The 22,060-nt window shown below is 41.4% G+C and overlaps 1 protein-coding gene across 3 annotated transcripts in view; it reads right to left on the reverse strand.

The window, feature by feature from the left end:
- DIP2A (disco interacting protein 2 homolog A) overlaps positions 1–22,060 on the reverse strand; it is a 117,122-nt gene that overhangs the window by 76,170 nt on the left and 18,892 nt on the right. For all 3 annotated transcript variants that reach the window (XM_049627660.1, XM_049627661.1, XM_049627662.1), the window contains 2 exons: positions 6,730–6,801; positions 3,109–3,228 (listed from right to left, as the gene is read on the reverse strand). In XM_049627660.1, the coding sequence (XP_049483617.1) occupies positions 3,109–3,228; positions 6,730–6,801 (192 nt within the window). The remainder of the gene's footprint in view (positions 1–3,108; positions 3,229–6,729; positions 6,802–22,060) is intronic.

Below are 22,060 nucleotides of genomic sequence, written 5' to 3' on the forward strand. Positions count from 1 at the left end.
CCAGCAATGGCACTACTGGGTATTTATCCAAGGGATACAGGTATGCTGTTTTGAAGGGACACATGCACCCCAATGTTTATAGCAGCACTATCAACAATAGCCAAAGAATGGAAAGAGCCCAGATGTCCATCGATGGATGAATGGATAAAGAATACACACACACACACACACACACACACACACACACACACACACAATGGAGTATTACTCAGCAGTCAAAATAAAATCTTGCCATTTGCAACTATGTGGGTGGAACCGGAGGGTACTATGCTAAGTGAAATGAGTCAGTCAGAGAAAGACAAAAATCATACGACTTCACTCATATGAGGTCTTTAAGAGACAAAACAGATGAACATAAGGGAAGAGAAAAATAATAGAAAAACAGGGAGGGGGACCATTTGCAACTATGTGGATGGAACTGGAGGGTACTATGCTAAGTGAAATGAGTCAGTCAGAGAAAGACAAATATCATATGACTTCACTCATATGAGGCATTTAAGATACTAAACAGATGAATGTAAGGGAAGGGAAGCAAAAATAGTATAAAAACAGGGAGGGGGAGAAAACAGAAGAGACTCATAAATATGGAGAACAAACTGAGGGTTGCTGGAGGGCTTGTGGGAGGGAGGATGGGCTAAATGGGTAAGGGGCACTAAGGAATCTACTCCTGAAATCTTTGATGCACTATATGCTCACTAATTTGGTTGTAAATTAAACAATAAATAAATTAAATAAATAAATAAAACTCAGAAAAAAAAGAAAATGGGAAATTTTTTAAAGATTAAAAACTTCTGTTCTTCAAAAGCCACTTGAAGAGAATGCAAAGACAAGACAAAGCCTTGGATAAAATATTAGCAATGATAAAGGTCTTATATTCAGAAAATAAAGAATTAGAACTGGAATTAGAACTAGAATATACAGTTTATTAACATCAGTCACATGGAAACAGACAAGGAGCAGAGGATGGGGGAGCAGGGAAATAAGGAAGACAGGGAAAGGAAGGGGGCCTTTACTGCAACCCGATTCACGGAGCGCATGCATGCCTGTGCAAGTATCTGTATACACATGCAGGTATCTGTGTGCGAGTATCTGCATGCATGTGTGGGTATCTATTTGCGTGTGAGTATCTGTAGGGTGTACATGCAGGTATCTGTGTGCATGTGCAAGTATCTGCACGCATGTGCAAGTATCCGTGTGCATATGCAAGTATGTGTGCAAGTATCTGCATGTGAATATCTGTGTGCATGTGCAGATATCTGCGTGCAGGTGCCTGCACGTGCATGTCACTATCCACATGCACGTGCAAGTATCTGCATGTGCGTGTGACTATCTGCATGCATGTGCGAGTATCTGCATACACTTATCTGTGTGCACCTGCAAGTATCTTCATGCTGGTACGTGAGTGCACGTGCAAGTATCTGTGTGCACATGTGGGTATCTGCATGTGTGTACAAGTATCTGTGCGTGAGTATCTGCACAAGCAGGTATCTGTGTGTGTGTGCAAACATCTGTGAGTATCCGCATGTATGTGCGTGTATCTGCATGCGTGCGCAAGTATCTGTATGTACATATGTGTATCTACATGTGCATGCAAGTATCTGTGTGCAGGCACCTGCATGCACATGTGACGATCTGTGTGCGTGTATCTGCATGTGTGTGCAAGTATCTGCATACAGGTGCCTGTGTGTGCGTGAGTATCTGTGTGTGTGTATTTGTGAGTGCATGTGTGTGCAAGTGTGTGCACTCAGGGCTGAAGGCAATGGTGCTCAGTGAGATGCTGACTGGTTGTCTCAGGATTCAGAGTCCAAGTGATTTTACTTTTTCCTTAAACCTGATTATTATATTGCATATCACATGTATTGTTTATATTATCAGAAAATATTAACAGTGTGACAAAGTTTTTTAAATGTACATTAAATTAGTAAGAAATTTATCAAAAATTTCTCAAGTCACTTCATCACACTCCCATGTTAACATAATATTTTTTTATAATTTTTTTAAATGTTTATTTATTTTTGAGACAGAGGGAGACAGAGCATGAACAGGGGAGGGGCAGAGAGAGAGGGAGATCCAGAACCCGAAGCAAGCTCCAGGCTCTGAGCTGTCAACACAGAGCCCGACATGGGGCTCGAACTCACAAACCATGAGATCACGACCTGAGCTGAAGTCAGACGCTTAACTGACTGAGCCACCCAGGTGCCCCAACATAATATTTAAAATCTTAATATTTTTCTTAGATATTCTTAAAACGGGGGCGATTTCTTTATCTCTGTTGAAAGTTTTATTAAAAAATAAAAAAATAAAAAGGCTTACCAAAAGAGCTTAAATGGAAAGGAAATATACAATCACACAATGGGTGTAAACAGGTGAAGCAAAGTGCCCAAAACTTACCGACATGTAACCTACAACTGAAAACATTAATTTTTTCAATGAGTGATCTGATAATTCAAATAAAATATCATAGACAAATTTAAATATTCATAAAAATACTGACAGAGTGGCAGAAATCTAGTTAGAAGAAAATCTCCAAAATTAGAAAAAGAAAAAAAAAATGAAAAACACCTACAGTAAAAGCCGCTCCCTAATGTACAAAAATTACTAATACCGACCAGCCCCAAGCTCGAGGTAGAAAAATGGACCAAAACGTTTAAAGAAATTATACTAATCGGGGCGGGGGGGAGCGGGGAGGACATTTCTCCAGAGATTTTAGAGCACCTATCTTGCAGGTTACATTAAGAGATACTGCGGCTGGGGGCGCCTGGGTAGCTCAGTCTGTTGGGCATCAGACTTCGGCTCAGGTCATGATCTCGTGGTCTGTGAGATCCTGCTTGGGATCTGTGTCTCCCTCTCTCTCTGCCCCTCCCCCTCATTCTCTCTCTCTCTCTCTCTCTCTCTCTCTCTCTCTGTCAAAAATAAACATTAAAAAAAAAATTTAAAGAGATACTGTGGTTGTGTGAAGGTTAATTTTTCTCTTGAAAAATATCATGATGTGGTGAATCATCATTCAAGTGAAAATAATTTCTTCAGCAGAGCAAAGAACATTTACAGCAAAGAACAAAGGACTGAAAGCCGGTCCACTCGTTGACGCCTGCCCCCTCTGGTCCCTACCTGACCGGAAGCGCTCGTCCCGTGAGTTGGTAGGCCGTGGCTTCTGCTGTTTGGGCGCTGCAGCTGTGGTTTGTGAGGGACCTGGGATCCTATTCTCGGCTTGTAGGGATGGATCTACTCCTGCAACACAATTTTGTAGGAATATCTTGTGTAAACAATTTGCTTCTCTGGTGATGGAAAAATCCACTTAAAACAGCACATATGTCTCCTATGTTACTACATAGCATGCACCTTACCAGAAACAACAATCTGAGCACATGCACCCTGTGGTGGCCCCTGAAGTCCAGAAGCCCTGTATCTGGAGGTCAGGGACAGAACCATGAATGTCCACTTCTGGCTCTCTCTCCCAAAAGTGCCCAGCCTTCCCTGCCTCACTGTCCACCATCCCCAAAAAGGGTGACCATCACACATCATCCCCGAGACCATCAGCATAACACACGCAGCCACTTAGGGCAGATTCTCTTGGGAAGGTCCTTTAAAAGAATGTTTCTGCATCATAAACATTTCCTGAATCTGCAAAGGCCTGTGTGTCACTTTTCCTGGCACTATCCATGACGTCAACCAACTCAGTAAGAAACATCCCACTAAGCAGTCACTGGGGCATAACCAGTCACCCTTGGACACAGGCAGAAACGTGGGACAGTGGAGAAGTGAGGGGTGCACGTAATACTGAGTGTCAGGGAGCACGAGGTACAGAAACCTCAGGCACTGACGACCTCAGCCTGTGACGCCTGCTCGCTGTCTCCAAACCCAACACCTGGACGACGTGCTACACTGCTGCCAGGTCCACAGCCCCTGACCACACAGGTCCTGAGGACACAGTATGGGGAGTAAAGGGACGGGGCCCAAGTACACAAGGTCATGAAACAGAATCCATGGTGTTGTTTGAGCTCTAATTGGCTGATATTTGAGAACAGCACAAAGCAAAGCTTTCTGTCATGCTTCATCAAAGTAGTAAGTTTAGATTTATTCTCTAGCTCAAGACGTCTCATAAAAATAGCCAGCAGGCATTCCAGCCCTGTGGACTCCTCCAACCCTTATCACCTCCTGAAAAGAAGCCATTTGTCCCTGCCTCCAACCCACGGCTGGACACAGTGTGGCAGAGCAACTCTGCGTGACCTGGAGATTTGCTGAGACAACACACCACGAGGACACGTGCAAGGACAGCAGGGAACATGGTGGCTTGGGACTCAGCACCACCACCAGGCCAAACTGTAGATGTGTGGGCAGAATAGACGTCACCACTGCTGCTCAGGTGCTACATTTTGGAGTGGCTAGTTACACAGAGCTAGACGATGGGACGACTCCTTCTGGAAGTCAGTGTTTAAGCTCTTCAAAATCTGAGCATATACAAACACATACACACGTAGGATAATACTGGTCAGCACTGTGACTGGCATTTTGTTCTTGTGACGATAAAATTACTCTCAAGTTCGTAATGGAGAATACACAGAGCCTTGTGCATTATGGATTACAAACAGGCATGTCGCAAAGTCATATACATGCATATGGACATCCTTATGCTTGCATTCCAAAATATGGGTGTTTTATTCTTTGAGATAGATTCATTTATTCCACAAAGATACAAGCCCAATGTGAAATGATCACACGAAAAAGCAGTACATTTTTAATTTTTACAGGTACCAAGAAATAATTTTCTAAAAAAGTTACAGCAATATACATGCCCATAAGCAATGCACGAAAGTGCTATTTCCTCACATCCTTTTCAGCCCTGGGTGCTAAAAATGTTTTTTTAGAATTTTGCCAATCTCATAGGAGGAAAATGGTTTGCTTTAATTTGCACTTCCACACCTGTTAGTGGGGTGAACATAATTTAATGTTTACTGCCCATCCACAATTCCTCTTCCTTGAATTTCTATTCATTTCATCCAGCTAACAAGTTCTCGAAGAAAACCTGCAGGAGGCCCTGCTCTGCTGGGGACACGACCCTGGCCTGTGCACACACCTGAGAGCAGGGGCCCTGAGAGCAGCTGGTGGCAGCTCAGCCATTCTGAAATATTTTCATTTCTAGGGAACCAAACATACCCACCTTCTTTTCCTTTCTAACTTCCAGGTCTCCTATCTTATAAACACCATTCAGAAGTCACTCAAATATTCTCCTGAATGTTATAGTATTTTATAATCACAAACATACTTAGAGATTTTATCCTTCTCAAGTTCCTGTTGGCTGATGGTGGAGAGGAAGAACCCAGCCCCGTACAGGGCCGGTCCCCACCGTAAGGTGCAGCCTCCTCCCCGTGCTCCCTGCAGCACTTCCAGACCGCCCACCCTTCCGCTCACTGGCTCTTCTGCCCCAAACACCCAACACCCTCTTGCAGTGACTGTATGTGCACACAGTCCGTTTACCACCCTGAAGGCCGGTCCTTTCTCACTAGGGTTCTTTTTCAACGATGTATTACCTACTCTCAGAACTTTTCTCCTTCAAATGGGTTATTATTTCCAATCCCAGGTTTGGAAATGTTAACAATCAGCCAGCGGTATTCAGACTGGACTACATAACGTTCACAGATTAATTTGCAAACTGACATTTTAGGAACCTAAAATGTTAGTATCCTAAAATACCAGTTTTATTCAGAGTTTGCTTTTCTTTTGTTTTGGATTAATGCAAGTCAGTACATAATGAGCCTCCTCGTCCTCTTTTTATTGTTGATTTATTTTAAAATATATCATGCTGACATAGACAGTATAAAGGATGTGTTCAGTTTACAAATTATCACACAGGAGAAAACTGACGTGAAAACTGCCCTGGGAAGGAAATAAACACTCGAGCGCCTTCAGAGCCCCTGCACAACCACCTCACACCACGATGACATGGGGGGCTGACTTCGGTGCAAACCACTCCCTTGTCTTTACCAACTACACAAGAGTTCCTCAACAGCGCGGTCTGGCGTGTTTTTTCAAGTTATACTGCCTGTATCCCTTCGTGATTGTTTCCTTCACTCCCCATCGTGTTTATGAGATTCATCCTTGCTGCTGCGTGTCAGTCTTCAAGCTTTCCACTGGGTGGACTCTGCCAACGGACATGTGAGTTCTTGGCACTTCAGGGATGTAAGAAACATTCTTGTGCACAGAGAGACGACAAGGTGCAAATGTCTGTCCAAAGCACGTGTGCACCCATAGGACAGCTGCTGGTCACCTCTGCCCCTCGTCAGCTATACCAGCTGTTCACACCCCACTGCTTAAATCCCCTCCAACAACCCAAGGTAGGTTATGGCTCTAATCCACATTTCTCTGATTACTGCTGAGGTTAAACATTTTTTTGTCTGCTTGTTGGCTAGTAGGGTTTCTGCTTACAACATAGTGATTCAAGTCTTCAGCCCCATTTTTCTAGTGGGCTTTTTTTTTAAATCATGTTGGGGGTCTTTCTTGCTATTTAAGCTTAATTAATTACAATTAAATTAAAAATTCAGTCTCTCGGTTACACTAGCCATATTTCAAGTGCTCAACAGCCATACATGGCTAATGGTTACAGAACATTGCCATTATCACAAAAAGTTAATAAATAGGAAATATACCAATGTTAAACTCTAAAATCAATTTTTAAGTCAAGTTTGGTGAGAAAAATGACGGTTAGAAAACAGTTGAGTGTGTTGACTTTACCTTGAATAAGCGGGATATAGCGTGCAAGCAGTTTTGCCCGTTTCTTTTCATACCCTTTTTGAGTGATGTCACCTAAAACGACAGTGGAAAAAGACAATTACATCTCCTCCAGAGTTCCAAAATTTTTGGATTAAAAATTAATTCATAATGGAGAACCTTGAAACACTAATGCATTGTATGATGCGTCCATACAATGGAATACTAGCAGTAAAAAGGAACAAACCATTGACATATACAACAATCTCGATAGAGTTCACACGAACATTGGAAAGAAGCCAGGCTCAAAGGGCTATATGCTGAATTATTCCATTTGTATGACAATCTGGAAAAGATAAAACTATAGGGACAGAGAAGACAGTGGCTGCCAGGACATGGGCATGAGAAAACGGCTGAGTACAATGGGGAACGAGGGAATCTGGGGTTTCATGACACTGCTCTGTTGCGATGGTGATGGCGGCCCATGACAGCACATGCTGGTCAAAACCTGCTAGAACTGCACACCGGAAGAGAGACTTTTATTGTAGGTCAATAATACTTTAATGTTTAAAAACTGCATTTGGTATTCCCTAGGAGCCTGTCAGAAATGCAGACTTTAAAAAAATTTAATAAAAAATTTAAAAATAAAAATTTTTACAGTTTAAAAAAAAAAGAAAGAAAGAAAGAAAAGTAGCCTCCTGGGCCACACTATTGAACATGAGCCCGCATTTTACCAAGATCCCGAAGCGGCTCCTGTGCAGGTTCGTGCTGTGGAAGAGCTGGTCTCAGGCCAAAGCACACCTCTGAGCAACGACTCAGGCACAGGCGTGGCTGTTCTGACAAATCACCAAAAGAAGAACAACCTAAAAATGAATTAAACCACCAGGAACAAGACAGGAAGTGTGTCTTCATGGAAACCCTTCTCGATCTATGTGCACGTTCGGTTTCCTAGAGAGAACTTGGCATGCCCAAAGTGAATGTGTCACGCTTTAGAGATTTTATTTAGACCAGAAACGTACATTACAATTTCCACTGGTAGCTTGTTTGGACAGACTTTCTTCAATGGAAAGTTTTAATGTTTTGTAACCGCTCCTCACTCTCCCAGCCCCTGTCCCGATCAGACAAGCATGGGGGCAGGCTGTGGAAATCAGGAGACATGAGCGGCTATCACTGAGGGATGCTTTACCAAGTATTTTCTGTATATGAACTCTTCAGAGAGAGAGTCAGGGAGGGGCAGAGAGAAGGAGAAAGGATCCGAAGCAGGCTCTGCATTGACAGCAGAGAGCCCGGACGCTTGACCGACTGAGCCACCAGGCTATATGAACTCTTGACCGCAGAATTTGTTGTGTCAAAATACCCAACAACACTGAATGTGTCACATCTAAGTTAAGACTCACTGAGAGTCTCGGCATTAATACACCATCCTACAGAAGACGATTCTGGGGTCAGGGAAGCACCAGGCCAGGTTACCTCAAGTTCCCAGCAGGTCGGGCACTGCTTTAACCACAGCTCATTCAGTCCAGTCCTCCTGGCGAGCCCGTCTTGTTTATCTCTTCTGCGCTTTATTTATCCCTCTGTCCCCACCTTATTCCCCCCGCCACCCCTACAGAAAACTAGCCTTAATTTGAATTTGTTCTGCAGAATGTATACTAGTTTGTGTCCTTGTATTTTTACTTTACCTAAATGGCATTATATTGCAAATCTCACTCTGCCTATTTTTTCCCCTGCTAAGCACTCCATTTTTAACATGAGTCAATCCACGATGCAGTGAGCATGCCTAATCCCCTGCAAATTGCCATGGCCCATGGGGGTGCATTGTCCTTGTCCTACCCACTCACTGGACACTCACAGACCCCAATGTGGGCCAGGATATGATTGTACAATTCAGCTTATTAATTTTTAATTTATGAACAACTTTAAAGTGCATGTATTTTTTTATAGAAGTATCTACTAAAAAATGTTTCCTCTGAAATATATGAAGATATGTAATTAAGACAAACTTAAATGAAAACTAAATATTGTTACACTAAACTAAAACTGATAAATCCCTATTTAAAAGCAGAGCATTTGATTTTCCAGGATATTTAAAAATTAAGTATTCATTTCCTAGAAAGGGCTCCTTCTTAGGTCCCCATTTCAAAGGAACATTTACACGGTAAAGGTGTCAAAGAGCATTCAGAAATTAAATGTTAACTCCCTGCTTCATGCCTGTGATATTACAAAAGCAGTCTCGTGTTTTTTAGTGAACCAGTTGAACACAACCAGCTACATATTTTCATGTGTAACCAGTTACCATACTTCACCCATCCAACTTAGACACTAACCCAACACGCCACTGAATGCAACACTTCTACCCACACAAAGAGCAAGGTAGAATTCCAAAACAGAATGCAGATACAAAACTAATAAGCTAATAAAAAAGAGACTCAAATAGAAGTTTTCGGAACCCAAGTTCAGTAAACACTAAAGAGACAAACAGCAGAGCCAAACCCCCCACCTAGCTGCATGAAACTGGGGTAACACTGATCCGACAGCTGAAGGCAATCTCAGTCAGACTAATGCTCGCCCCTGGGTGAGCACCCCAGCACCTGGGGGACTTGGGGAAAATGCCAGGACCCATCCTTCTCTTGTGGTCTGTGGGCTGGTAGCTGTTCTTACCAGCCCTCCAGGAAGGGGTATGATACTGAGCCAGAGCTCAGGTTGACCTCCATTGCTGCAAACCAAAGTCACTTAAGATTACAAATGCAAAATCTCAAATGATACCTTCAAGTCCCAACCACAGTTGTTTTTTTTTTTAATGTTTATTTATTTATTTTGAGAGAAAGAGAGAGAGAGAGAGACCGAGCAGGGAGAGAGGGAGACAGAGAATCCCAAGTAGGCTCCACACTGTCAGCACAGAGCCCGATGTGGGGCTTGAACCCACAAACTGTGAGATCAGGACCCGAGCCGAAATCAAGAGTTGGATGCTTAACCGACTGAGCCACCCAGACACTTCTCCAACCACACTCTCTAAAAGCCTATTTTCAAAATCATTCAACAATTCCTTAAGGTCACAGCAACAAGGATAGGCAATGCACATTACATATAACAGCAAATAATGGGAGACAAATTAATCTTTCATCAAAAGGAAAGAAAGAAAGAAAGAAAGAAAGAAAGAAAGAAAGAAAGAAGAAGAAAGAATTAAATATACTGCCATAAATCATCACTGCAGAATACTGTTGGTCCTAAAAAAATGCCTTGGTATTTGGAAGGTAAGGGATGGGTATCACTTAACATAGATTCATGATATCCTATTAAGTAAAAGCAGCAAGTTGAAAAACTATATACATAAAGAATGATCTAATTCTGGGAATTAAAACTATGCATAATTAAAACTATGCATGTGTCCAGGTGTGTACATTTTCCTCCAGGAAATATCTGGAGGGATGCCCAATTATTAATAGTGATTCATTTATTTAGCTTGGGGTGGGTATGAGGAATATTTTGTTTTTTACTTCATATACTTTTGAACTCTTTACATTTTTTAGCACAATAGTTATAATTAAGAATATATGGAAAATAGTTTGATAATGTACTATGGTTATATAAGATGTTATTGCAGGAAACTGAATGAATTCTATGTACTATTTCCATAACTTGTGAGACTAAAATTATCTCAAAATAAAAAGTTAAAAATACATGGGAGAGACTATATAAAATTGGTCTTATTTCTTTTTCAAGTGACAAAATTTCTCAGTGAAACCATCTGGGCATGCAGATTTACTTTCCAGAAGGTTGTTTCCCCCCCCCGCCCCTTCTTTTATTTTGCTTAATTAAAGCTTTATATATTTCTTAAAGCAGTTTCAAGTTCACAGCAAAATTGGGGGCAAGATAGAGTTCCTATCTAGAGTATCCTATCCTAGACCCTCTGCCCTGACACATGCACAGCACCCCTCCCCACATTCTGAACATCTTCCATCCGGGTAGTACATGGTTTCAACTGATGAACTATATGGATACGTAATAATCACCCAAAGTCCACAGTTTAGTTATGGTTCACTCTTGGTGTACGTTCTGTGGGTTTGGACAAATGTATAATAATATATATCCATCATTATGATGTCCTAGAGTATTTTCACTGCTCTAAAAATCCTCTGTGTTCTGCTATTCATCCCTTCCCCCACCCCTCAGCCCCAGGCAACCACTGATCCTTCTACTGTCTCCACAGTTTTCTGGAATGTCATATAGTTTTAATCATACAGTAACCTTACATATTGACTTCATTTAGTAATATGCATTTAAGTTTCTTCCATGTCTTTTCTTGGCTTGACAGCTCATTTCTTTTGTTGAATAATATTCCATTGGGTGGATGAACAGTTTATTTACCTGTTTACCTACTGAAGGGCATCCTGGTTGCTTCCAAATTTTGGAAATTATGAATAAACCTTCTGCAAACAACTGTGTGCAGGTTTTTGTATGGACATGTTTTCATTTCCTTTGGGTAAATATCAAAGAATGCGATTACTGGGTCGTATGGTAAGAGCATGTTTAGTCTTGTAAGAAACCACCAAACTGTCTTCCAAGGTGGTTGCATCGCTCTGTTTTCCCACCAGCAGTGAATGAGCGTTCCTGTTGCTCCACAGAGCCTGTGTTGTGTTGCTCCACATCCTTGCGATTAGTGTTGTCAGTATTCTAAATTGTGGCCATTCTCATAGGTAGGTAGTGGTATCTCATTATTGTTTGAATTGGCACTTCCCAGATGACATAAGAATGTGGAGCATCTTTTCATATGCTTATTTCCCATCTCTATGTCGTCTCTGGTGAGGGGTCTGTTAAGGTCTTTGGACCATTTTTCAATCAGATTGTTTGTTTCCTTACTGTTGAGTTTGAAGAATTCTTTGTATATTTTGGGTAACAGTCCTTTATCAGATGTGTTTTTTGTAAACGATGGCCTGTCTTCCCTTCTTAACCCCGGCTTTTGCAGAGCAGTTTTTAATTTTAACAGAGTGTATCTTTTCAATTATTTATTTCATGGATTGTGCCTTCGGTGTCATATCCAAAAAGTCATCACCATACCCAAGTTCACCTAGTGTTTCTCCTATCTTCTATCAACTAGTTTTACAGTTCTGCATTTTTACATTTAGGCATGAAATCCATTTTCAGTTAACTTTTGTGAGGGGTGCAAGGTTCATTTTCTTTGCTTATGGATGTCCAGTTGTTCTAGCACCATTTGTTGGAAAGACCATCTTTGCTCCACTGTACGGACTTTGCTCTTCTGTCAAAGATTAATTGCCTATATTTATATGGGCCTATTTCTGGCTTCTCTGTTCTCCATTGAGAACAGAATTTGTCTAATCTGTTGTCAACACCACACTGTCTTGATCACTGTAGCTTTACAGTGAGTCCCGAAGTCAGATAGTGTCAGTCTTCCAACTTTGTTCATCTCCTCCATGTGTTGGCTATTCTGGGTCTTTTGTGGCTATTGACAAACTGGTTCTAAAGTTTGTAAGAAGAGACAAACTTGCTGGTATTCTTTTTAATTTTTTTTTTTTTTGAGACAGAGAGAGAGAGAGAGAGAGAGAGAGAGAGAGCACGCAGGGGAAGGGCAAAGAGAAAGGGAGAGGATCTGAAGTGGGTTCTGTGTTGACAGCAGAGATCTTGATGTGGGGCTTGAACTCATGAACTGTGAGATCATGACCTGAGTTGAAGTCAGATGCTAAACGGACTGAGCCAACCAGATGCCCCATAAACTGATATTTGGAGATTACATTCAATCTATTGATCAACTTGGGAAGAACTGACATCTTAACAATATTGTCTTCCTGTCCGTGAACACAGAATATCTCTCCACTTATTTAGTTCTTCTTTATCAGTGTTTTGTAGTTTTCTTCACATAGATTTTATACATATTTTGTTTTATACTTAAGTATTTGATTTGGGGGGTGCTCATGTAAATAGTATTGGGGGGGGTTTGCCTTGTTTTTTTCATGTTTATTTATTTTTGAGAGGGTGGGGAAGGGCAGAGAGAGAGGGAGACATAGAATCTGAAGCAGGCTCCAGGCTCCATCCGAGCTGTCAGCACAGAGCCCAACACAGGGCTCAAACCCACAAACCCTCAGATCATGACCTGAGCTGAAGATGGATGCTTAACCAACTGAATGAGTCACCCAGACACCCCTTATTTTTAAATTCCACTTGTTCCGTGATGATATATAGGAAAGTCATGGACTTTCCACATACTGACCTTGTATCATGAACCTGGCTACAACTGTCTATTAGTTCCAGGGGTTTTTTTGGTGGGGGGGTGGGGGGGTGGGAGGCTTGTTAATCCTTTTGGATTTTTTTTTAATTTCCCCCTTAAAAAAATTTTTTTAAGATATTAAATAATCTCTACACCCAGAAGGTGGGGCTGGAACTCACAGCCCTGAAGTCAGGAGTTGCATGCTCCACTGACTGAGCCAACCAGGAACCCCTCCATGTTATACATAGACAACCATGTTATCTATGAACAAAGACCATTTTATTTTTTCCTTCCCAAACTGTATACCTTTTATTTCCTTTTCTCATCGCATTAGCTAGAACTTACACTACAATGTCAAAAAGGGAATGGTGAGGGAAGTCATCCTTGCCTTAGGTCTGTTCTTACAGGGAAAGCTTCGAGCTCCTCCCCATTAAGTATGATGTTAGCTGTGTGTGTGTGTGTGTGTGTGTGTGTGTGTGTGTGTGTGTGTGTGTTTTAAGTTTTTAAAGTTTATTTATTTGAGAGAGAGAGAGAGAGAGAGAGAGAGAGAGAGAGAGAGAGAACATGAGCAGGGGAAGGGTAGAGAGAAGGAAAGAGAGAATCCCAAGCAGGCTCTGTACTGTCAGTGCAGAGCCTGACACAGGGCTCCAATTCACCATGAACCATGAGATCATGACTTGAACTGAAATCAAGAGTTGGACACTTAAGCGACTGAGCCACCCGGGCACCCAGCTGTGGTTTTTTTTTTTTTTTATAGATATTGTGCTTTATCAAGTCGAGGAAGTCCCCCTCTATCCCCAGTTTACTCAGTTTTTATCTTGAGTAAGTGCTGGGTTTTGCCAATTGCTTTTGCTGCATCTTTGTACATATTGTGAAATGAACACAATAAACTCTAGTCAGCCATCACCACCGAGTTACGATTTTTTTCTTGTGAGGAGAACTTTTAAGATCTTCTCTCTTAGAAACTTCCAAATATCACCATGTGATTTTCTTTCTTTAGCCTGTTGCTGCGATGAACTCCATTAATTGATTTTCAAATGTTGAACCAGCCTTGCAGACTTGCTATAAATCCTGCTTGGTCATAGTATATAATTCTTTTTATACATTGTTGGATTCAATTTGCTAATATTTTGAGGACTTTTGCATCTATGTTCATGAAAGATATTGGTCTGTAGTTTTATCTTGTAATGTCTTTGTCTGGTTTTGGTATTAGGGTAATGTAGGCCTCATAGAATTAAGTATTCCCTCTGCTTCCATTCTATGAAACAGACTTCAAAGAATGGCTCTTATCTCTTCCTTAAGTGTTTGGTAGAATTCCCCGATGAACCCATCTGGGCCCAGTGCTTTCTATCTTGAAAGGCGATAATTTTTTTATTATTATTATTTTTTAATTTACATCCAAGTTAGTTAGCATATAGTGCAATAATTATTTCAGGAGTAGAATCCAGAAAGGTGATTAATTACTGATTCAATTTATTTTTTAAATAGTTTTCTTTAATGTTTATTTTTGAGAGAGAGAGAGAGAGAGAGAGAGAGAGAGCACGAGCAGGGGAGAGGCAGAGAGAGAGAGAGAGGGAGGCATGCAATGTGAAGGCTCCAGGCTCTGAGCTGTCAGCACAGAGCCTGACACGGGGCTCAAACCCAAGATCGTGACCTGAGCCGAGGTTGGACACTTAACCAACTGAGCCACTCAGGCAACCCTGATTCAATTTCTTTATTAGATATAGGCCTATTCAGACCGTCTATTTCTTCTTGTGTGAGTTTGGCAAACTGTATCTTTCAAGGAGTTGGTCCTTCTCATCTAGGTTATCAAATTCAGGGGAACAGAGTTGTTCATAGTATTCCTTTATTATCCTTTTTTTTTTTTTAATGTTTTTAATGCTTATTTATTTTTAAGAGGGGGTGAGAGAGACAGAGCATGAGAAGGGGAGGGGCAGAGAGAGAGGGAGACACAGAATCCAAAGCAGGCTCCAGGCTCCAAGCTGTCAGCACAGAGCCCGATGTAGGGCTAGAACTCAGGAACTGTGAGATCGTGACCCGAGCCGAAGTTGGACGCTCAACCAACTGAGCCACCGAGGTGCCCCACTTTATTATCCGTTTAATATTCAAAGGATCAGTATGATTTTCCTTTCATTTCTGACATTAGTAATTTGTGTCCTTTTTAAAAATTTTTTTGAAGTTTATTTATTTTGAGAGACAGAGACAGTACGAGCAGGGGAGGGGTAGAGAGAGATGGAGACAGAGAATCCCAAGCAGGCTCCACACCACCAGCACAGAGCTCAATGCAGGACTCAAACCCACAAAACCATGAGATCATGACCTGAGCTGAAACCAACAGTTGGATGCTTAACCAACTGAGCCACCGAAGCACCCCATGTGTCCTCTCTTTTGTAATTAGTCTAGCTAAAGACCTATTAATTTCACTGATTTACAAAGAACCAGCTTTTCCATTGACTTCTGGGGTTTGGTTCATTTATTTCTGCTCTAATTATCTCTTTCATTCTATTTAGTTTTGCTTTAATTTGCTCTTCCTTTTATAGTTTCCTAAGAAGGAAACTTGGGTTATTGATTTTTTAAACTGAGATATAATTGACACATAACATCATATTAAAGCTTCAGGTGTACAACATGATTTGATATTTGTATATATTGTGAAATGAACACAACTCTAGTCAGTCATCACGACAGATTTATCATTTTTTTCTTGTGAGGAAAACTTTTAAGATCTGTTTTCTTAGCAGCGTCCAAATACCACCAGTCTGTTCTCTGTTATCTATGAGCTCTGGTTTGTTTTGTTTTGTTAGATTCCACATATAAATGATATATATAGGGACCCCTGGGTGGCTCAGTCAGTTAAGCATCTGACTCTTGATCTAGGCTCAGGTCATGATCTCACAGTTCATGGATTGGAGCCCGCCCCCACCATGTTGGGCTCTGTGCTGACAGTATAGAGCCTGTTTGGGATTCTCTCTGTCTCTCTGCTCCTTCCCCCCCCACCAAATAAATAAACTTTAAAAAATAATATATTTGTGTGTGTGTGTGTGTGTGTGTTCAATGTATATGTTTCCCTTTAAACACTGCTTTTGCTGCATCCCACAAATTTTGATAAGTTGTATTTTTATTTTCATTTAGTTCAAAATATTTTAGAATTTCTCTTGAATTTCTCTTTTGACCTGTGCTATTTAGAAGTATGTTGTTTAATCTCTACACTTTTTTAAAAAAGTGTATTTATTTATTTTGAGAGAGACAGAGACAGTGTGAGGGAAGGGGCAGAGAGAGAGGGAGAGAAAGAATCCCAAGCAGGCTCTGCGCTGCCAGCACAGAGCCCAAGGTGGGGCTTGAACTCACAAAACCGTGAGATCATGAACTGAGCTGAAACCAAGAGTCAGACGCTTAACCGACTGAGTCACCCAGGTGCACATAATTTGAGTTCTCTTTGTTATTGATTTCTAATTTAATTCTGTTGTGGTTTGAGAGCAACACTATGATTTCTATTCTTTTAAATCTGTGAAGATGTGTTTTATGGCCCAGAATGTGGTCTACCTTGGTGAATGCTTCATGTGGGCTTGAAAAGAAACTGTATTCTGCTGTTGTTGGATGAAACAGTCTACAGATATCCGTTATCCAGCAGATAGATGATATTGTTTGAATTCAAGTGTGTCTTTACTGATTTTGTTTGCTGGATCTGTCCTTTTCTGACAGAGGGGTGTTGAAGTCTCCAGCTATGATAGTGGATTCATCTATTTTTCTTTGCAATTCTATTCATTTTTTGCCTCACAGAGTTCGATGTCCATTGTGAGGTATATACAAATGAAAAACTGTCATGTTTTTAATGGAGAAAACCATTAATGACCCCTTTATCATTATGTAATCCCACTTTCCCTAATAACTTTCCTTGCTTTAAAGGTTCTGATAATACCTCAGCAGGTTAGGCTTTGGTTAACTGGTTTCCCCCTGAAGGCAGACTTTGTTGTGAACAAAGTGCTTAAGAGTATTTCAAACCGACCCTTCCCCACCCCCACCCCCGGCTCCCCAACGCTCCCCACTCCCTTCCCCTGCCAAAAGCCTGAAGGGATTTTTCTCCCGTATTTACTGTGGGAAACTGGTCAAGCTCCTGGAGGTAAATTTTGCATTGTTGTGTGGACTCCCTTATGAATGAGTCTCCCTGGAGATTTTAACTCTCAGAGTTGTCCACACCAGGCTTCCAGCACTGGTTCCCATGATGGCTTCTGATCACTAAGGCTCTGCTCTGGGGAGCTGGCGACCTGTATTCACCTGTCTCTCCAATCTTGGAAGCTGTGGTTCGCCTGTATCTTCCCCTTTCTTACAGATCCAAGAAAAGCTGCAGATTTTTCAATCTGTTCAGCTTTTTACTTGTCAAGATTGAATGGCAACTTTCAGGCTTCTTACATATGAAGAAACCAGAGGGTTTTTAACTTATGAATTCAATTTGTTATAGGACTAGTCAGGTTATTTGTCTCCTTTTGGATAAGTTTTGGTCAGTAGTCTGTGATTTTCAGGAAATTGTACACTTCATCTAAGTTGTTGAATGTGTGTAGGGCTGCTAATAGGATTCCTTTATTATCCTTTTAATGTCTGTGGGATCTATGGTAATATCCTCCCCTTTCATTCTTGATACAGGTAATTTGTGTCTTGTCTATTCTTGGAGGTTTATCAATTTTATCATCTTTTTTTTTTAATTTTTTTTTTTTAACATTTATTTATTTTTGAGACAGAGAGAGACACAGCATGAACGGGGGAGGGGCAGAGAGAGAGGGAGACACAGAATCGGAAGCAGGCTCCAGGCTCTGAGCCATCAGCCCAGAGCCCAACGCGGGGCTTGAACTCGTGGACCGCGAGATCATGACCTGAGCTGAAGTCGGACGCTTAACCGACTGAGCCACCCAGGCGCCCCAATTTTATCATCTTTTTAAAGAACTGGTTTTTTGGTTTCATTGATTTTTCTCTATTGTTTTTCTGTTTTCAATTTCATTGATTTCTGCTCTTATCGTTTTCCTTCTATTAGGGAAATTCAAACTAAAACCATGATGAGATACCACGCTACACCTATTAGAATGGCTAAAATAAAAAATACTAATGGAATCAAGTGCTGAAAAGGATGTGGAACAATAGAACTATTATATATGGCTGGTAGGTATGTAAATGGTACAGCCACTCTGGAGAACAGTTTGGAAGTTTTTTATAAAGTTAAACATACTCAACATAGGACCCAGCAATTCTACTCTTAGCTATCTACCCTCGAGAAATAAAAACACTTATGTTCATGCAAAAACCTGTATACACGTTTACAGCAACTTTATTCATAATCACCCAAAACTGGAAACAGCCCAATTGTCAAATGAACGGATAAAAAGACCATGGTATAACCATAGCAAGTAATATTACTCTGTAATAAAAAGGAACAGACTGTTGACATATACAAAAATGTAGATGAATCTCAAAAATATTATGCTAAGTGAAATAAGCCAGTCTCAAAAGGTTACACACTGTATGACATTCTTCAACAGACAAAACCCACAGGGATGAAGAGCAGATTAGTGGTTACTAGGCATTAAGGGTGGGAAGGGGTGACTGAATAGGGATAACATGAGGCATACCTGGGGGTGATGGAGCTGTTCTGTATCCTGATTATCATGGTGGTTGACATGAATCTGTAGGGTGTGAAGATTCACAGAGCTGTACACGAAAAGAAAAAAATCTACTCGACTGTATGCTAATTAAAAATAAAAAAACAAACAAATACAGGTGTACCATAGGAGGGGCTACAGGCATGGAAGGGATGGCGAGACAGGCAAGGGGTGCCCCCACTAGAACCTTCCTCAGGTACCTACCTGTGAGGTAGGCAAAAGAGAAGTCACCAGTTACAAATCAGAGCCCCAAAGCCTGAGAGGAACATCTGACATAAAAAAGTGCTTCAGGCAGGCAGCAGCTGGGTAATCGATACAGACCAAGTGTGACCGAGGAAGGAGCAGCCGTACAGGGCAGGGCACAATAGACAGGAGCCTCAGCGCCCAGGCAGAATCCAATCTGGCCCAAACGGCCCTTCAGTAGGCTGCCTTGACCACTTCAAGTTCAGTGCCAACCAGAGATCAGATGCTTACCAGAGACCTTGGACCCAAGTGAGCTAGACAGTGTTCATTCCTTTAGAAAGGGTATTGGCCCCTACTGTGTCCCCAAAGAAGGGGTCCAAGAGTCTACTGCGGCCCAGTCCAGGCCATACATGCCTACTTAAGCTCCCAAGGCAGGGATATCTGTGCTATCACAGCTGTGCATGTTCACAACTGCTGCTGGACCGGACACGACCTGCTGGAAGTGACCAAAGGGAGGAAGGCAAAGAAGCAACAAAAAGAGGGATGGCAGGCACATAGGGCTCCACACCTGATCACTGCAGAACTTCCAGACAGACGTCTACAGGGAAAACCAGGCAGGCCAGAGCCTGTGACCCAGGAAAAGAGGTAGAGAAAATCTGTTAGAAAACCTAAAGATTAATATTTTGTTTGTTGGTACCATGTGTTGGTTAATAGTGGTTCCTGAACTCAATATAAGCAGGTGGGAATTTCACTCTGCAAGTCTTTAAAGTTTCCTAAACAATAGTCTTAAATACACAGATCTAGTGCACAACAGCAGAACCTGACTGCAGAGTTTAAATTATTTATGGTCAACGTTGAAGAGCATTCATTAAATATGCTTCCATAGTAGGGATGGAGTGTCTATTCTCTCGTATGTGATTAAAAACAAGCTTTCCAGGTGTTGTTTAATAAATATTATTTTCTTTTCTCTCTGTGAAGTTTTTAATAAACTACAGAAAATAAGTTGATTAAACTCAAAATATATATATATATATATATATATATATATATATATATGTATTTGTATGTATAATTACATTTATACACACACAGACACACACGAATTCTATTTAATGGCAGTGGCAGACGGGGGCTCAAACCAACTTTCCCAATGAAAACAACAAGAAAGACTGAATTAAAAAATGTTTTTAAAAACTGTTGGAAGATACCAGAGCACTAACAAAGAAGTGAAGAACTGGAGGCCAACTTTTCCCCCGGAGGGGTCTGACAATTTAAAAAGTAGCAACCAAGTGGCTGAGCTAAGCAGAGCTTTGACAGACTCATGGAACTGAGCACTCGCCAAGGAGGAGGAGGCCCACAAACACTCTCGGTCATTTGAGATTTGGAGAGACCACACTCTTGGGTATGAACTGGAAATAAGAGTAGCCTTCACAGGGTCAAGAGCTAGTTTCAAATCACTCTCTCCGTGTCTGGATTAACGTGATCTTGGACTGTACGCACCCCATCCCATTCACATGCAAGAAGCAAAAGTAAACCCTTTATGCAGAAACACAGAAACATCTAGAGTCACAAATCATTGCTACACCTACAGTGTCTCTGGCCTATAGACAACAGGAAGCTATGACTACAAGCCATGAAAACCAATAGATAATAGGAAGATACAGATAAGAAAGCCACATAATGGAGTTTTAAAACAACCATAATCAACATGTTCAAGGAATTAAAAAGCAAGATTGTGTTTAAAAAAAAAAAAAAAGGTGGGGGGGGCGGTGCGCCTGGGTGGCTTAGTTGGTTAAGCATCCGACTTTGGCTCAGGTCATGATCTCACGGCTTGTGAGTTCGAGCCCCGCGTTGGGCTCTGTGCTGACAGCTCAGAGCCTGGAGCCTGCTTCCGATTCTGTGTCTCACTCTCTCTCTGCCCTTTCCCCGCTCACTCTGTTTCTCTATCTCTCTCAAAAATAAATAAACATTAAAAAAAATTTTTTTTAAGTTAATTCTATGCCTGAAAAATACTGTATCCCAAATCCAGGAATAAATTTCACAAAAGATACATAAGACTACTAAACAGAAACTAAAAGCACTGTTTTAGTTGAGGTAAAGTTTAAAAGACCTAAAGAAATGAAGGGACATAGCACATCTGTGAATCTGAGTACTCAATACTGTAAAGATGTCATTTCTGTCCAAATAGATCCTTAGAGTCTGAGTAATTATAATTAAAACTCTTGCAGGGTGTGTGTGTGTGTGTGTGTGTGTGTGTGTGTGTGTGTGTATAGAAATAGACAGGCTGATGCTAAAACGTACATGGAAAATGCAAAGGGCCAAGATCAGCAAATCAAACTTGAAAACTAAAAGGGTCAGACTTTCCCAGACACGGAGCCTCACCGTTACGCTACAGTACAGAGGCAGGAAGGCTAAAATGAACAAGGAGAGCAACGGAGCAGCAATCAGTGGAAAGCAGTGGGGAAAAGATGGCCTTTTCCATAAATGTGCTGGGTCAACTGAATATCCACACGAAACAAATGAAATGACTCTTTTCTCACAAAACTCAACTCCAGGTAGATTATGCACCTAAATGTGAAAGATCAATAAAGCTCTTAATATAAAAAAATATCTTCATGACCATGAGGTAGGGAAAGAACTCTTAAATATGACACAAAGATTACTAACCATAAAGGAAAAAACAAAAATGACCTGCAATACAATTCACAAAGAGGTAATAAGGAATAAATAGTAAAAGAAAATATTCTCTCCCCTAAGTATATTGCAGACTTTGAGGTGAGTGGATTCATTACTGAAGCCGCTATAACAAATTACCACAAACTTGATGGTGGCTTAAAATAAGAAAAATTCATTCACTCACAGTTATGGAGGTCAGAAGTCCAAAATCAGTTTCACTGAGCCCAAATGAAGGTGACAAAAGAGCCACACTACCTCTTAAGATTCTGGGAGAGAAGTCTCCCAGCTTAAGACTCTTCCAGCTTGAACGCCAGCATGCTTTGAGTTGGGGCCACATCACTCCAATCTCTGCCTTGAAGCCCATCCGCCTCTCCTCCTCTGTGTGCATCCAATCCCCCTCTGCCTCTCTCTTCTAAAGACACTTTTGAGGGGCGCCTGGGTGGCTCAGTCAGTTGAGCATCTGACTTCGGCCCAGGTCATGATCTTGCGGTTTGTGAGTTTGAGCCCCACGTCGGGCTCTGCGCTGACAGCTCAGAGCCTGGAGCCTGCTTCGGATTCTGTCTCCCGTCTCTCTCTGCCCCTCCCCCACTCTCACTGTCTCTCTCTCTCTGTCTCAAAAATAAAAACA

This window comes from Panthera uncia, chromosome C2 (assembly GCF_023721935.1).
Source record: "Panthera uncia isolate 11264 chromosome C2, Puncia_PCG_1.0, whole genome shotgun sequence".
Classification (NCBI taxonomy): domain Eukaryota; kingdom Metazoa; phylum Chordata; class Mammalia; order Carnivora; family Felidae; genus Panthera; species Panthera uncia.